General features: G+C 37.4%; 1 protein-coding gene across 2 annotated transcripts in view; it reads left to right on the forward strand.

Annotated features, from left to right (window-relative positions):
- Positions 1-652: 652 nt before the first annotated feature.
- The window catches only part of clybl (citrate lyase beta like), a 102,762-nt gene continuing 85,848 nt past the window's right edge, over positions 653-17,566 (forward strand). For both annotated transcript variants that reach the window (XM_051709763.1, XM_051709765.1), the window contains exon 1: positions 653-711. In XM_051709763.1, the coding sequence (XP_051565723.1) occupies positions 668-711 (44 nt within the window). In that variant the 5' untranslated portion in view covers positions 653-667. The remainder of the gene's footprint in view (positions 712-17,566) is intronic.

Here is a 17,566-nt window from a genome sequence, read left to right on the forward strand (position 1 = left end):
CATATCCTTATTATATGCATGTTTTAATTTAGTTTGTGAAATAAAAAAAAAAAAAATAGCATTTTAATCCAATTGTGTGTAAAAATGTATTAACTCGAGAGTCAGATCAAATAATAAATTACAATATAATCGAGGTTTAAATAAAATTAATTAAATATCGAGGTTTGTTTTACTTCCGGTTGTGGCATAGGAGGGTACTCTGGTCATATACTGCAAGTAGTCATCTGCATACATAGTTAAATTCGAATACGGTGCACAGAACAGACAGTTTATACTGCAGAAATAGTAAGACTAATATAGTAGTTATAAACATGTTCATTTAGTTTGAATAAAATGAAAACACATTCATGATAATCAAGGCATGTTGTATGGGGAAAATAAATCAGTTGGGTGACTATTTGGCTGCCATATAAATGTAAAACTACATAAGAAATAGGTTAAAAAAATAGAAATAAATAAATAGAAACGTATTAATGAAGAGAATTATTTAGAAAAGTGCGTTTTACTATTTTTTAGTCAAGAACATATATGTGGTCTGGGACTTTAAATCAGAAAGCTGCGGTTCTTTAGAGGCACCTGTTTTTCTCTTTGGCCAATCAAGATCTTTAACTTTACATACTGCGACGCCGGCAGCCAATAGGAATGTCTTCTGTTGAGAGCTGAAAACATGGCGCTGCGCATCGGTTTTGCTGGCAGAAGAGAAACAGTGCTGTAAGTTTGAACTGACTCGAGATTTCTGTTGTCCTCTATTTATATTATATATTGTACATACGTGACACTGATCGATTTTAATGTGCATTGCGTGCATGAGTTATGAAAGAACATCATTTATGAGTAAGCAGGGAGAATTAAGGGAGAATAAGACAAAAACACTTTGAGCTTGACATTGACATTCAAGCTTGTCTTTATCGCTCTCCTGTCTTCCAAAACGCTTGCAAAGCTTTAACATGGTAGCTAACATTATTCTCCGCTATGTGTCTTGTGTAGTTATGTCAGAAATATCAAAGGTGTTTTGATGAGAAAGCAAAAGTTTGATGTCAAAAACAATTTCTCAGACATGGTCAAACAGATGTCCTGCATATTAATCAGATCAAGAGTGGCACATATTTAAGCAAATAAACAATGTATTAATTGTATAATTGTAGTCCAAACTAATATCTAAATACCATCATATTTATGGTATGAATTACATTAGTAGAAAAAATAGTAAAAATAAATAAGCTAATGAATAAATAAGCACTAAATTAATTATTCTATTATACTCTGCTCTACTCTATTTACAGAATGCTTGGGCTTTCTTGGAATTTAGAAAATGAAGCTTTGACCCAAATGAAGCACTAGACACTGTGCACTTATACAAAACAATATGCACTATGGATGTAGTATCGTCCCAAATGGAACACTTACCCTGCGTCCGAAACCGCGTACTGTGTGTACTGTATTTGGTGAAGGATGCAATTTATGACTGGTAAAACAGTACAATCTTTAGCTATGCATGCGAGTAGTATGAATGGATTTCGGACATACTTCATCGGGGGACGTGGGTATTGACCCTTGACCCGAATATATGATGTAATAACAAAAACCGCAGAAATAATCATCTCTGGTTTTGTTAAACAAGCACCATTTAAGCACAAGGAACAACTTTCTTACAGTTGAAAAGAGCTGTCCGACTCGCGGTTCTCCATCGTTCTTTTAAATCCAGTGTTTTGAACGTGATGTCGCCTCAGCTCTCGAGGGATTATGGATCGTAAAGTGTCCAGTCGATGCACACTTCAGAATCCCACCGGAAATAGTTGGTCATCTGGGTTTTTCTTGCTTACTGCTTAATGAGTACTGAGTATTTGGACATACTACTCTATTGCAGTGGCGGGCCGTGCATTAAAAGTCTGGGCCTTCAATGTGATTCATGCCATTAAGAAAACACAGTTTCACAATGAATAAGACACCCTATGCCTTTGGGCATCATACATTATGTTGCAGCTAACTAATAATACCAATTGACATTTTAAAAACACGTCCACGCACGAAAGCCAGAACTTGAAACAACACTTAATGCTCAAGTAAGCCTAATTTTAACTGCAGCATGACTGTTTTGTGAAATGAATGTCTCCCTAACAGACATTCAAAAATCATAATTTTTCATATGAATCTACTAAGGAGGTCTATAATACCTGGAAAAATATATCTAATAACATTTGCGATTTAAACGTTGCTTGCAATAAATTTCGTTTCGTCAGGGTACACAGTTATGCTGCGTTACATTCAAGTTGGATGTGGGATATTCCTACTTCTCAGACCATAAATGCATTCCATTCCCCGATATTCAGAAGATGATGTTTAAGGAAACAAAACTGCAATGCTCCCGTTCGCTTAACAAGGGTTTGACTCTCATTAGAGATGTCTCCTAGCAAACCAACTGATGTACGATTATCAAAAGAGATTATAATTTACCATGTTTTATGTGGAAATGAACTCATTTATCAATATTACTTAATAAAGTGAATGTTTGTCACTTTGTATATCTCCCTGAGTGTTGACATGTTTGTGGCATAGTGCTCCTGCATCTCGGCGTGTTGAGAATTTCTGCACAAGCCTACAAGTTGTAATTCTGACTTCAAAATGCATTCCATTGCACTTTTCCTAGTAGGAAGTTGTAAAATCCAACTTGAATGGAATGCAGCACTGCTTTTCAAAACTGACACTGAATGCTCCAGCAGCCTAATTTACACTTAGAAAACTCCTGATATTGCTATAACAATACAAAAAGCACTTACCAATTTGCTTGAAGTGAAAATCAGTCCTCCTTTCCTGATTAATAAATTAAGCAATCACACGGTCATGCAGAACATCTCGTGTTTTTAAATCCACAAGGATCTCTTTCTCAATGGCGATAGCGGCAGTGATGACAGTAGACTCCTCAGCAAGATATCACGCTCTTCGTTTTCAAATTACGTCACTTAAAGCATGATTGCGTCACTCAAGGCCAGCTAGAAGGCCTCGACCAGGACATATCCTAAAGATCACACCCACCAAGAACAAATAAATCAATCTGACTGGCTGATGAATCTGACAATCTGACTTTAGTTGCTGATTCATTTGCACTGTTGAGGGATTCTGAAGGCCTGAGGGGGTGGAGCTCAGACTCGCGCGCTGCAACAGTTGTCACGCTTCGCTTGTAAGCATCAAGGAATAAATTCTGACTGGATAAACTCTTTGTTTTTCTCTATTTGTTTGTAGATTAATTAAGAGTGGAAAGCGATTAAAAATACATGGGTAAAAAGGTGATTGAGAGTGAAAGGATGAAAAATATGTATTATTCGGAATGTTAGGCTAGCAGCGAAGGCTTTGCTGGCCCTGAAAATTCGCCACTGCTCTATTGGTATACAGTTTTTGGCATACTATATGGGGAAGTATGGATATTTGGACACAGCGTTAATATTTTTTTTTTCATGGAAGCATTCGTCATTTAACACCTGACGAAAGTGACTTTCAAATGCATGTGATGTGTTGCCGCTAGCTTTAGCACGTTAGCCAAACTCAGTTAAACACACATCTAAAAAAATAATGTACATATTCACACAGTGTGGTATGATGGTAAAGCTTTCAACTCACATTTGCAAGGTGCTGTCTTCACTAAAGTTTCGCTAGTTAACTAGTCACAGTCTCCATTATTTTTCAATTGTTTTGTCAGACCAGCATCGAAGCCAGGTAAGTCCACCCCTTCAGTTATGTACAGCAAGCCTCGAGAGCTGAGTTCCACACTCCATTTTGATGGTTGAAGTAGGCGACATCATCCGAGTACTCATAGTACATTTTTTCGTTGCATTTTCAGTGTTAACATACTACTCGCACTACTAACACTACAAAATGGTGAAGAACAGTGCCGAAGTGTACCATTTGGGATGCATCTATAGTTTACGAAGTATTGGCTGAACAGTTGTATAAATTTTCTATTTTAGAGTAATTATATAGGTTATATTTATCTTATTGTATGTTTTTATATAAAATAGTTTTATATATCCATCAATATATAACGCTATTTTATAGCTGAGCATGTTTTCAAGACATTGTTTAAAGTGCTGGTTTTGACAAAAGATGATTGCTAAAAAATATGGGAACATATGTGAATTGGATGTCCTGAAGGTGCTAGAATGCTTTTCTCAGCTTTATTTTGATAGTGTTTAACATTTAGCCACAAATGAATATTCTTCAAACATAAATGCATATTTAAATAAATTAGAATTTTGTCTTGCATAAGGTAGTTATGTAGGCTAAAGAATTACAAAAAGTTAATGAAAATGCTTGTTTTTTTTTTCCTGTGGTGTTTCAAATAAGCAGTCAAAATCTGTCAAGCAAATTAGTACTGTATTTCTGCATGGTACATCTGTGTCTACTTCCTTTTTAGTGACTTTAACGAGGGACTTCAAACAGTTTAAATGTCACTTACAAAGAAGGCATGGTTTTAAGGTCCCAGTAATCTGTCCGTATTGGGCATTGGTCATCGGAACATGGTGCCAGGTGGCTATAATTCATAGCAGATGAATTCCCAGAGGCGCTGTACTGATCGGCCTGCTAATCTATTGTTTGAAGTGACTGTCATGCCAGGGTTTGTCATATTTGCAGTTAGTATGTGAATATGAGGTTTTGATGCCCGTGTTTATCTCTGATCATTAAACCTGCAGTTCACATTTGTTAGCCTTTAAAGACAAATTAATTTGTTTAGCTTTTATTTTATTTTTCTTGTTTATATCTGTTTGCCTGGGTAGATGTTGAGGTATTACAGAACTAGATGATCATCAGTTTTCTATTTGTTTAATAACTGTGTGAACTCTTGTGTTTTCGTTTCATCCTTCCACAAAAGCCACAATGCAAAGTGAGTTGGCTTGGAAGGAAGTTTGAACACGTGGCTAACTGCATGGTCTAATTCTGAGGCCTGCGAGTGGAATGTGTATGCATGTTTTATGGTGAGCCAAGTGCCACTGGCTTGGAAGCAGACTGGGATATGTCACAAACACCCTTATGTCAAAGATGCAACGGCACCCCAGAGGAAACATGGATTGCAGCTATGAACTCGACAAGTGATGAAAGTAGCCTAGAGCTTGTCAATTATACTTCCCAAGCCTGGACCCTATAAGTTAATGGCAGCTTCCCCTTTTGGGGCCTGCCAAGGCCTTATAGTACTGGTTATAAACCCATGAAGTGTAATGCGCTACTATAACTTTTTCAATTATGAGCAACTGTGCAAATGCCTTTGCATACCTGGAAGCAATGGAAAGCCATTTTTGAGTTTTTTTTATTTTTTATTTTTTATTTATTTTTTTTTTTTTTTGGCAAACTTGTTTATTTCTAGCAGGCTTTACTTGTTGAGCATACTGGATAATATGTGGAATTTTTTTTGTTAATGAACTTCTGTAGGGATCCAGTCCTGATGGTGTTGCCTATATGTTTATGCCCTATTTGTAATGATTTTTAAATTCTACTCCTTTTGCTTAATGCTGTAGCCCAAAATATCCCACTGTGCTTTGCACCATCAAGTTAATTGTTCATATTATTTGCTTTTAAATTGCTACTGGATCAAAAATACATCTTCAGCCTGTGTTTGAATTTAATATCAACGGCGTCTGCAGTGCATGAAAGGGATAAATTAGGGTTGTTGTTGTTTCCTGTTTTAATATTCTGTGTGTGTGTGGAAGGACTGTGACATTTCCGAACAAAGTCAACAGGAGAGGACAGATCATTTTAAATGTTCAAAGCCACCGGTCCCCCTCATCTGGTGCCTTTTAGTGAAGGTGCTGCCTTTGGCATCCCATAGAAAAATAAATGAGTGCTGAGTAAATAGTGATGTGTTGACAACTCATTTCCACATTGATTGGTGCCGGTAACAAGAGCAGAGGTGTGTGGCCTTAATCCAATTAGGAAGGAAATCCTGAGCCTAACTGTAACCAAATTCTACCAGCAAATCGGGATTACAGAATATGGACTGAATGGAGTAACAGCTTTTGTATAGAAATCTCATCTGACCCTCTGTGTTCAAAGCAAGCCTGAGGTTATTTTAGTGTGGAGTAAGTAAGGCTGCTGGCATTCCCCTCATAAAGTGTGTGAGGTTTTTCGTCCATGGTGAGACATGTTTATTTGTCTCAGCCGTTCACGGAACCAAAAAACATGACTGAGTGAAAGAACAGTCGGGTTTTCCAAAAAAAATAAATAAATAAGCATCTTCCTCACTCGTGTATTTCAGATCAGTACATCAATAAATCGGTCTATTACCTGTTGTTGACCCCCCCTAAATTGGCATTTGAAATTTGTTACAGAGCATTAACTTAACACATGTTCTGAGGGAAAACAAAGGGGAGGTAACAGGATTGGCAGCCAGCTGAGTAAACTGAATGTAGAGGGATGGCAGTTCGGAGAGTTCTTGTCCTGGAGGTAACTGAGAAGTTCCATACGGCCAACAGATGGAGATTTGTGCTCTGAGTCCCTACCGACCCAAACAAGTGGCTCTGCTCTTGCATTAAAAGCTTTGATCAACGGAGGGTCTCGGCCAGAGAGCGGCTCCTCAGATAGCCCATGGAATCGCATCTGTGTAAACCATTCAGGAATGTGTGAACAAAGCAACAATAGAAGCTTGTTCCAGAGCCAGACCTCTGAACTCGTGTGGTTCACGGATCGAGCTTGCTGCTCGGACTGAATGAACAGTTTTGGGAATTTACATTGTTTTTAGACATAACAGCAATGGGATGTTAAAACTTTGACTTTGTTTTGCAAGACAATTATTATTAGAATTTAAAGAGTTGTCTTTGATGAGAAGCATTGTTACAGTTAGATTTAGCTGCACATTATCAAAAACAATCAGTCATTTCTTCCAATATATATGGGAGAGTAGTGCAAGATGTGTCATGTGATCATATATTTATAAGGAACCCATCATAGATGGCAGCCTGTGATTGAGAGTAACTCGTGAGAAAAGTGATTTTCATTGCAGTTTTTAATGTTTAACACATTTGATGAATTCTATGTAAAAGCCAACTTATTCAGGTCTAAAAATGTATACTGTGTAAGACAATGTTGGTAAATTGCCAATGCATAGAACCATGTAAATTTTTTGGCTTAAGTTTAGCCATGAATTATTCCAAAATGGTAGCAGTGTGGTAATGTGCATCAGATGCTTCAAGGTAAGCTGTGTGAGTGATTCTTTGCCTCCGAATGCAGGGAATACTATTGCAATAATTATTACCATTGCAAATACTATTACAAAGTTTTACAAATATTTTATGTATAATTAATTTATATTGTGTATAAATAATCTAAATTTTATAGGAATATTGCGGGTTCAATACAAGTTAAGCTCAATCAATAGCATTTGTGGCATAATGTTGATTACTACAAAAATCTATTTTGACTCATCCCTCCTTTTTCATAAAAAAATTAAAAATAAATTGCTTACATTGAAGCACTTACAATAGAAGTGTATGGGGCAACGCGTTAACGTTAAAATACTCGCTGTTTCACAACTTTACAATTTTGTTTTACAATAATTAATGTGCTTTTATAAGCTTTACTTTTCTGCCTTTTAAACCCTTCAAAAAATTTGCCCAATTCACTTCCATTGTAAGTGCCTCACTGTGACATCGTTTTTTACTTTTTTTTTAAAAGAAAAAGAAAAGGAGGGACGAGTTAAAATTTGTTTTTGCAGTAATCAACATTATGCCACAAATGCTATCGATTGAGCTTAACTTGCATTGAACCTGGAATATTCCTGTAAACCTTGTTCTCTATTGACTGATTTATGAAAATGCAAATGATGTTCAGCAAAATAAGACTTTGGAATGGGATTGTGCATTATTTAATAGTTATTTTGTTTATGTGCATATTATATATAAATTATTCACAGTGATTCAACTTACCTGTTGGCATGACACAGCTTACCCCTAATGTGGGGCAAGCTTTGTCACTGGACCCTTTTTTTGAGAAGTCAAATTTCAAAGACTTTATAGATGCATTCTTCTAATTTCAGCTGATTGCATACTTCACGAAATATAATTGGGCATATTGGTTTTATTTCTCATTGACTACATGACAACCTAAGTAAAGTGTGACACCCCATTCTCCCCTACTAATTCAAAAGACAGAAAAAACATAAATAGTAATTTTGTCTTATAAATAACAGCTATGACTGATGTTACACAGCTCTCTGAATAGTCATGATGTTTACAGAGAAACAGCCTATTTATTAGCTGCCTATTTTTTTTTTCTTAATACACGTTTCATTGCCTGCTTGACTCAACAGACTGATTCTGAGAAAACATTTCTCAAGAAACCACTGACTCGTTGCTTGCATCAGGTAAACTGGCTGCAGTGTGTGGGTTGGCTTGCATGATCTCCTGCCACAGCATCTGCCATGCTTAGTTCGTCATACTCCAGGCAGAGCTCTAAAAAGACACTTGGACTGGCCAACCTCTGCTGGGTATGCCACGCTGTGCCAAGATCAGCCGTAATCACCATGCATTCCCTGTCTAATAGATCATGGTTATTAACTTTAGTGCCAAGTTTACAGCAGACAGCTGAAAGAATTGTTTGTTGTGGTTCAACTTGGATGCTCAGGTTCAGGGCAGCAGTACTCTCTCTGTCCCCATGGTGTCAGTGTTTGCAGTGTTCTCAGTTTGATAATTGCCCTTTGATCATATACCAGGTAGGTAGCCTTGCAAGTCAATTAAAAGTTTTAAGTTCCATTTTATTGACAGGCATACCCTTGTATTCTTCGCTTGATTTCTTTCTCTCTTTTTTTTCCCCCTTTAAAACAGTGCTTTGGTAGTATAAAATATAAAGTATATATTTTATATACTTAAGGGAAAAAAATGAAATAGAATTTGTGAGCTGGATTGTTAATTAATGGCTCTGATTTAAAATTTATTTGGATGGTTACAAGCTCTGTTTAGACTTTTAATCAGTTTACAACCACCATTGTGTCCATTTATTTATTTTTTAATTTTTTTATTCAAATTCAGTATTATGTGTATGTGGCTGGCATATGCCAAAATACTTAATCTACGACTGCTTCATCTCCTAAATCACTAAAGGCTGCAAATTTTATGTAGAAACACGGATCTTAAGTTCTGATTTAAAGGCAAGAGCAAACAGCACTTACGGTGAAATTAGTCTCCGGCGATGAAGCGTGCAATGAAATGATATCCATCCTTTTTTAATGACTGAATGAAATATTAAAAGAACATAAGCAATAAGAGGAGAGATTATAATAGGAGCAGATTTCCCATGGTGTGGCACATCATGTAAATGGGGAGATCGGAGCCCTGAGGTTGGGCCCAACTCCCTCTCTCTGTGCCTGTGAGGTTCCACAATCCCACCAATGTTCCAGCATTCTCATTAGCTTTGGAAATGAGCACTTCATGGTTCAGGCTACGCAGCAGGAGGTTTGAGCACTGCAGTTGACAATGTTTGGTGTGATAGTGATAGGTGGCGCTGGACATCCTGAATACCACCTTCTTGACTTGAATGGTTTCTATATCAGAGAAGTGTCTGTCTATTTACAACCGGGCACACCGTATACTCTCACAGTGTTTTAAAGTGCTTTGGACTTTTAAAAAACCAGTTGTAATTTTCGCATTGGTTTAAGGCTCTTTCCCCACTGCATTGGATAAAGTTTTGCAGTCTGAAATAGAACATTTGCCTCATGTTGCTATGGGAGTATTTTTATGGATTTGAATAAGTGATTCAATGTTAATTTTATAGTAACTGTTAAATGTCAAATTTAGGTTATTGGGTCTCTCTTTTCATAATAGACTATTAATGCCCTGGGTTTGTGTTGTTCGTGTAGAAAACGGCTCCTGCCTGTGAGTTTTCTTCTCCCTTAGGGAGCCATCTCTTTTTAACACCATTTTATCATATGAAATCAACACAGTTGCTGTCAGATTCACAAATATCCACTGTTAACTGCATGCACAATTTTGCCAAAATAGCCAAGCTAGTAATTCATTCTTCCAATTTTTCTTATTTGTCTGTTTGTCCGTTTATTTATTTATGAAAGCCTTAGATGTGAAAGATCAAGTACAGATGTATTATTCATTTGGAATAGCATATATACTGATTTTTAATGTGAAATTATTTTATTTCTGATTTTGGATAAAAACTGACAGGACCAGAACTGAAAGTGACCAAAAAATCTTATTAAAACACTTTATTTTTGAAAGGTTTCCTGCCAGTTTCAATTTACAGATAATTAGTTATTTTGCCAATAATGCAATACACCTCTCTCCAATTTGATTTTCAAGGTTTGACTGAACCTGATATCTTTTCAGGTATTCACACATCTGTGGGATTTAGAAGGAGCTTATCAGTTTATTCTACTTTCAGCAGACATGTGTTAGCATGACGTACCTGAAAACAAGTACTAATTATGGGTATCACCCCCGCAATGATTACACCTTACTTCCTCTTTCTCTTTTGCTACTCGTACACTTTTCTTTGTGTCTTTTAGCTTTACCTTAAGGCAAGGCAAGTTTATTTATATAGCATATTTCATACACAGTTGTAATTTAAAGTGGTTTACATGGAAATGATAAAGAAAATAAAAGAGAAGAAAATAAGAATAAACATAAAAAGACATAATAATTTAAAACTGAGTTCGGGGCACCCCTTCAGTGGAAACGCTGAACAGGTACCCCAGGGATCTGAAGGTCGATCACCCCATCACATTGAAACAGCCACCCCTATGACCTTTAATAACCACCTTCCTGAGGTCCTAACGTCTATCACCCCGTAATCTTGAAGCAACTAATTCCTTAAGGCTAAATAAAGTAGTTTGTTCCAATAGGGCCTTTCCCACTGGCGGTAAAGCCCGTTTTAGGTACTTTTCCCCAGGACTAGTGCTAACTTTACAATTCCCTTAACAGAAATAACATATAAAAAACAAAGTATCCAAAGAGAATCACCATTCCACATGTGCGTTTGTGTGTGTGTGACTTCATGGGGAGACACAATTTGAGTTTTCATCGCATCTGTACTGTGTGTCCAGGGGCGGATTATGACTAGCAAGGTCCCCAGGGCCAATTTTCTTGACTACCATTATTATTCTTCCATCGAACAGCCCTGCAAAGGCATCATTTAAGCCTTTTCAAAGTGTCCAAAAATTCCCTAGACTACATTACATTGACAGAAAGTTAAAATGAGCTACGAGTCTGTTTTGGAATGCTTGTAATTTCAAACTTCAGTTGTCTAAACTTACAAGAACTTTAATCTGCTTTAAGATGTTCTCTTTTCTTTCTTTCTTTCAAACCTGACAAAATTTCTAACTTCAAGCATTTAAAACTATTTTAAACTTTAAGACAAGGTTTTGTCAGACCAACATTATAGTTTGTCTCAACAAACTTTACATATCTAGTTAAATCAGTACTTTTTAACCACACAAAGTAAAATATCAATATTTTATTTTTCCCAACCACGTAAGCAAAGTCATTTTTTGTAATGTAGTGCAAACATGCAGTTATAACTATTAATAGTATAATATATTCTTTTATACAAAGAATAAAGCTTAACCATATAAAGCCTAACATATGAAATAAGTCAGAAATGTATATATTTTTAAACCTGTTTAAACCTATTTTTCTACAAAATAATGACATTTTAAGCACGTTGCTTGAATTCAATAAGTACTAATTTTGAAATATCAGTAGCAAAATAAACGTTTTTGTTAGTTTTACTTGAAAATCAGCAAAGATTTCACAGTAAAAAAAGCTGAGTGCATCAAAACATCATGGTAGCTATTTTGGAAAATTATATAACAAGGTATTCTACTTCCAGTACAGCATGAAAACTTTCACCAGGAGACAGTAGACCTCTCATACACATCGTGGTGATGATGTAGAGGCTTTAGAAAGTAATGTATAAAATATGAAATGCACGGCGTTATAGGGTTAAAGAGTTTCTACAAAAATATCATTAGAAACAGGAAGGTCCTATAAGAGAACTGGGGGCACTCATAGTCACAGGGCTCTGTTGAGGGGGCCTTGCATAAGCTCTGGGTGCCACATATTTAAACCTATATAAACATTTGTTTTCAAAGTTGATGGGCCGCAAGACCTTGCAGCCCAGGGCCCCCCCCAGGCCCCTGGTAGTCAAGGGCCCCTGCGCACTGGCCCCGCTGGCCCGGTCCGTAATTCACCTATGTGTGTGACTATAAAGCAAATAAAGTGATTTCTGGATTACTACATTTACATTACATTTATTCATTTGGCAGACACTTTTATCCAAAGCGACTTACAAAAGAGGAATACATTGTAAGCGAATCATCTTAAGGAGACAATGGTACAAAAAGTGCTGTATTATAAAGTTTCACTAGCATCAGAATAGTAGTATTCAAGACAGATTAAAGTGCAGCAAGAATTTTTTTTATTTTTTATTTAGTGACTGGTTAAGTGCTCATGGAAAAGATGTGTCTTTAGCCATTTTTTGAAGACAGAAAGTGAGTCAGCTTCACGGATGAAGGTCATTCCATCAACGTGATACGATGAAACCGAAAGTTCGAGAAAGTGTTTTGGTGCCTCTTTGTGTTGGTACAACAAGGCACCGTTCCTTAGCTGACCGCAGGCTTCTGGTGGGAACGTAGCTCTGCAGAAATGATCTTCGGTATGCTGGAGCAGATCCAGTGACTGTTCTGTATGCCAGCATCAGAGCCTTGAATTTGATACGTGCATCAACCGGCAGCCAGTGAAGAGAGACAAGGAGTAGTGTAACATGCACTTTCTTTGGCTCATTAAAGACCAGACGTGCTGCTGCATTCTGGATCATTTGCAGGGGTCTAATTGTGCATGCAGGGAGGCCTGCAATGAGAGTGTTACAGTAGTCCAGTCTAGTTATGACAAGTGACTGAACAAGAAGTTGTGTGGCATGTTCAGAGAGGAAGCGTCTTGTCTTCCTGATATTGTAGAGTGTAAATCTACATGATCGTGCTGTTTTGAGATGTGGTCTGTGAAATTTAGTTGGTTATCGATGGTTATCCCTAGATTTCTGACTGTTTTGGAAGGTGTTACTGTAGTTGAACCCAGCTGCATGGTGATGTTATTCAACACCATGCAGCTGGTTGGCTGTAAAGACAAGGAGTTCAGTCTTGTCTGGGTTAAGTTGCAGGTGCTGTTCCTTCATCCAGGCTGAGATGTCTGCCAAACGGGCAGAGATTCGAGCAATCACTGTGGTGTCGTTGGGCTGGAAAGACAAGTAGATCTGTGTGTCACTGTGGTAAGAGAAACCATGTGCCTGAATTGATGGGTCCCAATGATGTTGTGTATATAGAGAAGAGAAGTGGCCCAAGCATTGTACCCTGAGGTACCCCAGTAAATAGCTGATGTGGCTTGGACACCTCACCTCTCCAGGCTACCTTGAAGGACCTACCTGAGAGATAGGAATTAAACCAGTCAAGCAAGTCAGTGAGTGAGTATTTCAGTACAGTCATTAAAGCCTTTATCGTAAAAGATTGTGTTGATAAGTAGGTTTATAGTGCATTTTCAACATGTTGTCCGCTGAGTTCAGCATGTGTTACACGATTAAACAGCGCTTTCGCTGTCTCATCTCTTCACTCCGGCTGCAGTACGGAGTACCGCACGCGTGGCACACATGCTCTGTTTAAACTCTGTTGTTTAATCCATTAACTGATAAGGCAGCTGTCTACGTTTTCCGATGCAGCCAAAGTTTGTATAAAACAGCCTTAAACAAAAAAAAGTGTAGCTCCGATCCTGGTGTCCTTCATCGGTGTTGTTGTTTTTGGTGCTATTTAAACGCGCATGCAAATAACGTCAGAATGTCAGCAGCTAGTGGCATAGAGTTTAGTCACTATTAAGACTTGTCCCTGCAGAAAATCCATTACTCTGGAAGCTTATTCAGGTCAGCTATTGAATTTTTAGCTAGTGATTGACCAATTAGTTAAATCAGCCAGGCCAATAAATTGCCTCATAATCGTCAATTTTAAGATTATTGGCATATTCAGAAAACTGTACCTGCGTGGCCTTTTAACAGAATTGTTCCCCCTTATGTCTGTTCCAAAATCTACTAACAGCCTTCTCAATAGGTAATTCACAAAAATCATCTGAAAAAATAAAATAAAAAATTGTGCATTTTGAATAGCCTAAATATTGTTAAGAAATATTTGTAATAAAATGTGTACATCTCAAATGCCATTATTAAATTGTTTAATCCTTTATTATGCTAGTATATATTTTATATATAGCATTATTCAACCTGGTCTCATAATTAACAAGTGGTAATAATTAGTGCGAGAAATTTTAAAATTGTATGACTTTTACTTCCAAAGAGAAATTTAAATGACCCAACAAACAATTAAGTTTAACCCCAAAACTTAAATGTAACCTAAACTTAAGGTTTAACCCCTTAACCAAACCCTAAACCTAACAATGATTTTAATAGGGAAATAAATGTTATGTACCACAGGAGATAAAAAAAAAAAACCCATCAGGTTATTACAGGTAAACATCAGTCATTTGTATTGCATAAATAAATATGGAATGAATAACCAAAACGTTTCTTCACTGACTTTTCCTTTAGTAAAATAAAGTGTTGAATAGGAAGCTAGCTAAAATGTGATAACTGTATTATATTGATTTTAAAATCTGTCTCTATTTGAATGAAAGACCTACCTCTTCTTACAAGCCATGTCATGCAATATCTCATGTTTTCTCCATCTAGTTCTATTACATCTAATTACAAGTTATCATGACACTATGCTGCATTCTTTCTAGTTATTGGTATCAGCAGCGACCATATCGGTCAGCCGCTAATCGTAACTACTGTACATTCCCCTCCTGCCCTTTACCTGCTGGATGCTCTCTATTTAGAGTGCCTGCTCTTGATAATATCAGTCCATGTATCCTATCCTTTTCCCAGAGGGTTGAATGGGTGCGGCCTTTGGAGGTGGTAGCCGCGGAGGCAAGCGATACTGTTTACTTACTCCTCTTAATGGGGAGTGTGAAGGGTGTCTGTTCACGTTGCTGGGAGTAAGGGCTAGTGCTGCAGCTCATTAGAACTAGGCCAAGATCCTGCCTCACACAGGAACTGGACTGAACCGAAGACACCCCACCTCATCACACTTGAGAGAAATCTGTCCTCATTGAACATGTCTGTCCACATCACTGACCCTTCAAGATGCATGTTTCCAGGCTCAGCTGCCTTTGGTTTGGTTACAGTTAGTTTCCCTCCTACACACAATATTTGTTTGGTTAGTTTTCATTTGTTAATTGTTTCCAGATGGAAGCCCTCAACTTTGCCTGCGTGGCTTTCAAGTTCCCAGCGAGCGTTTTATAGTCTTGGCTTGAGCGCTTATCCTGTTTCCTAGACTCTGCTTTATGATGGGCACTTATTTTTTTTTTTTACCTTGAAACTGGGAACAACTGTCAAAAGCTGTCTGCACTTTTCCAGTGTGAAAAGGTGCAGTGTAGCTTTGTTGTGATGCCTCGAGGTGTACCCCAGGTTTAAGGGTCACTTGTGAAGATAGTGTCTCATTCTCTGCAATTTATGCTTGTATTGGGAACCAGCCAGAACCCTTTGTTTCTGGAGGTGCAGTGAAATGTGGTCCTTTTATTATGAGGAGGACAGATGAAGCTAGAAAACTTTTCCCATGGCTGGATATAGGCACCGTTAAAACCACGTCACTTATTTACAGGAATACAGGAGGTCAGTCTTAGCTGTAAACGAGGGGGGAGATGGCTTGCCCATCGGATGCGGTTAAAACCAGGGGCCTAATCAAGCTCTCCTCTACCTTAAGGGGGGTCTTTTCTTCATTGCCTTGGAATGACTGTTTCTCTTGCATGCCAGTTCCATTAAAGGTTTAGTTCACCCTCAAAATAAAAGTTCTGTCATCATTTACTTACCCTGATGTTTTTCTAAACCTTTATGACTCTAGGAATGTTGACACTACCCTTTTTTTCCCAATGAAGACAGAAAGTCAAATGAGTTCAGAATGACAGGATTGTTAGTTTATTTCTTTTTGTGTGAACTGTCTCTTTAAAGGAATGCTCCATGTTCAATACAAGTTTAAGGGATAGTTCACCCAAAAAGGAAAATTCTCATCATTTACTCACCCTCAAACCATCCCAGATGTGTATGACTTTCTTTCTTCTCCAAAACACAAATTAAGATTTTTAGAAGAATATTTCAGCTCTGTATATCCATACAATGCAAGTGAATGGGTGCCAAAACGTTGACACTCCAAAAAAGAAATAAAGGCAGCATAAAAGTAATCCATATGTCTTCAGTGTTTTAATCCATATCTTCAGAAGTGATATGATAGGTGTGGGTGAGAAACAGATCGATATTTAAGTCCTTTTTTGCTAGAAATTCTTCTCGCTTCCCAGTAAGTGGCGATATGCATGAAAAATATGAATCACCAAAAACACAAGAAGAATGTGAAAGTTAAAGTGGAGACTGACTGAGCAGGGAGGAGAATTTATAGTAAAAAAGGACTTAAACATTGCCAGTTATATATATATATTGATCAGCCACAACATTGGGGTGGGATAAGGGTGAGTAAATGAGAATCAGTTTTGGGTGAACTAATCCTTTAAGCTCAATTGACAGCATTTGTGGAATATTACCATAAAAAATGTTTCAACTCGTTTCTTGTTTCTTGTTTTAAAAAAAAAAAAAAAAAAGAAAATCTGATTACAGTAAGGAGCTTGCAATGGAAGTCCATAAACATAAAATAAACATTGCTCTAAATGTGTAGTCACAAGACGTAAACATTATACGTATTAACTTAAGTGTGAAAATTTACTGCCATTTAACAGGTTACAGGGTTTATTGACACTATGTCGTCATGACAATGAAGTTGTAATTTTGGATATAATTTTACACTAAGGTAAGCAATTTTATCACAGTAAAATCATGTCAACACCTAAAATGTTTACGTATTACGTTAGGTTTTGAAACAATGTGTTCATTATTTTAACGAATATGGACTGGCCCCATTCACTTCCATTGTAAATGCTTTAAATTAACCACAATTTTTGCTTTTTTTGTAAAAACGAGGGATGAGTTAAAATAATTTTTTATGGTAATCAACATTATGCCACAACTGCTATTGATCGAGCTTAACTTGTATTGTACTCGTAATATTCCTCTAATGGTGTTTTTTCTTTATTGCCATTGCATGCCAGTTCCCTTAATCTTATGTCTGCCTTTTATTTAACCCAGAGCTTGAATGACAATCTCCACAGAGTGCAGCCCAAACAGGGTCATTGTGTTGTAGCAATATGTTTGCATTGCTAAAGCGACAGAAAACCCGTTCTCCCTTACAGCTTTCCCTTAGCATGGAGCTGGTATCAGCGTAGAGGTGTCAAAATAATAGCAGTGTGATGACTGTGTCAGGCAGGGCTTATATCGTGTCAGTCTTAATCACGGGATCATTGTGTTGTTAAGGTGTAGCACTGTAACGTCGTCTGCCCGGAGGCTGACCCTGGGATGAGGTGTGACTGTATAGGCTTTGTTTTCTTCCTGACCACGTTGTCTGTTTAATCTTGTCCCTGACTGCTCGGCGGCTTGGGTC

Source organism: Myxocyprinus asiaticus, chromosome 11 (genome assembly GCF_019703515.2).
Source record: "Myxocyprinus asiaticus isolate MX2 ecotype Aquarium Trade chromosome 11, UBuf_Myxa_2, whole genome shotgun sequence".
Taxonomy (NCBI): Eukaryota; Metazoa; Chordata; class Actinopteri; order Cypriniformes; family Catostomidae; genus Myxocyprinus; species Myxocyprinus asiaticus.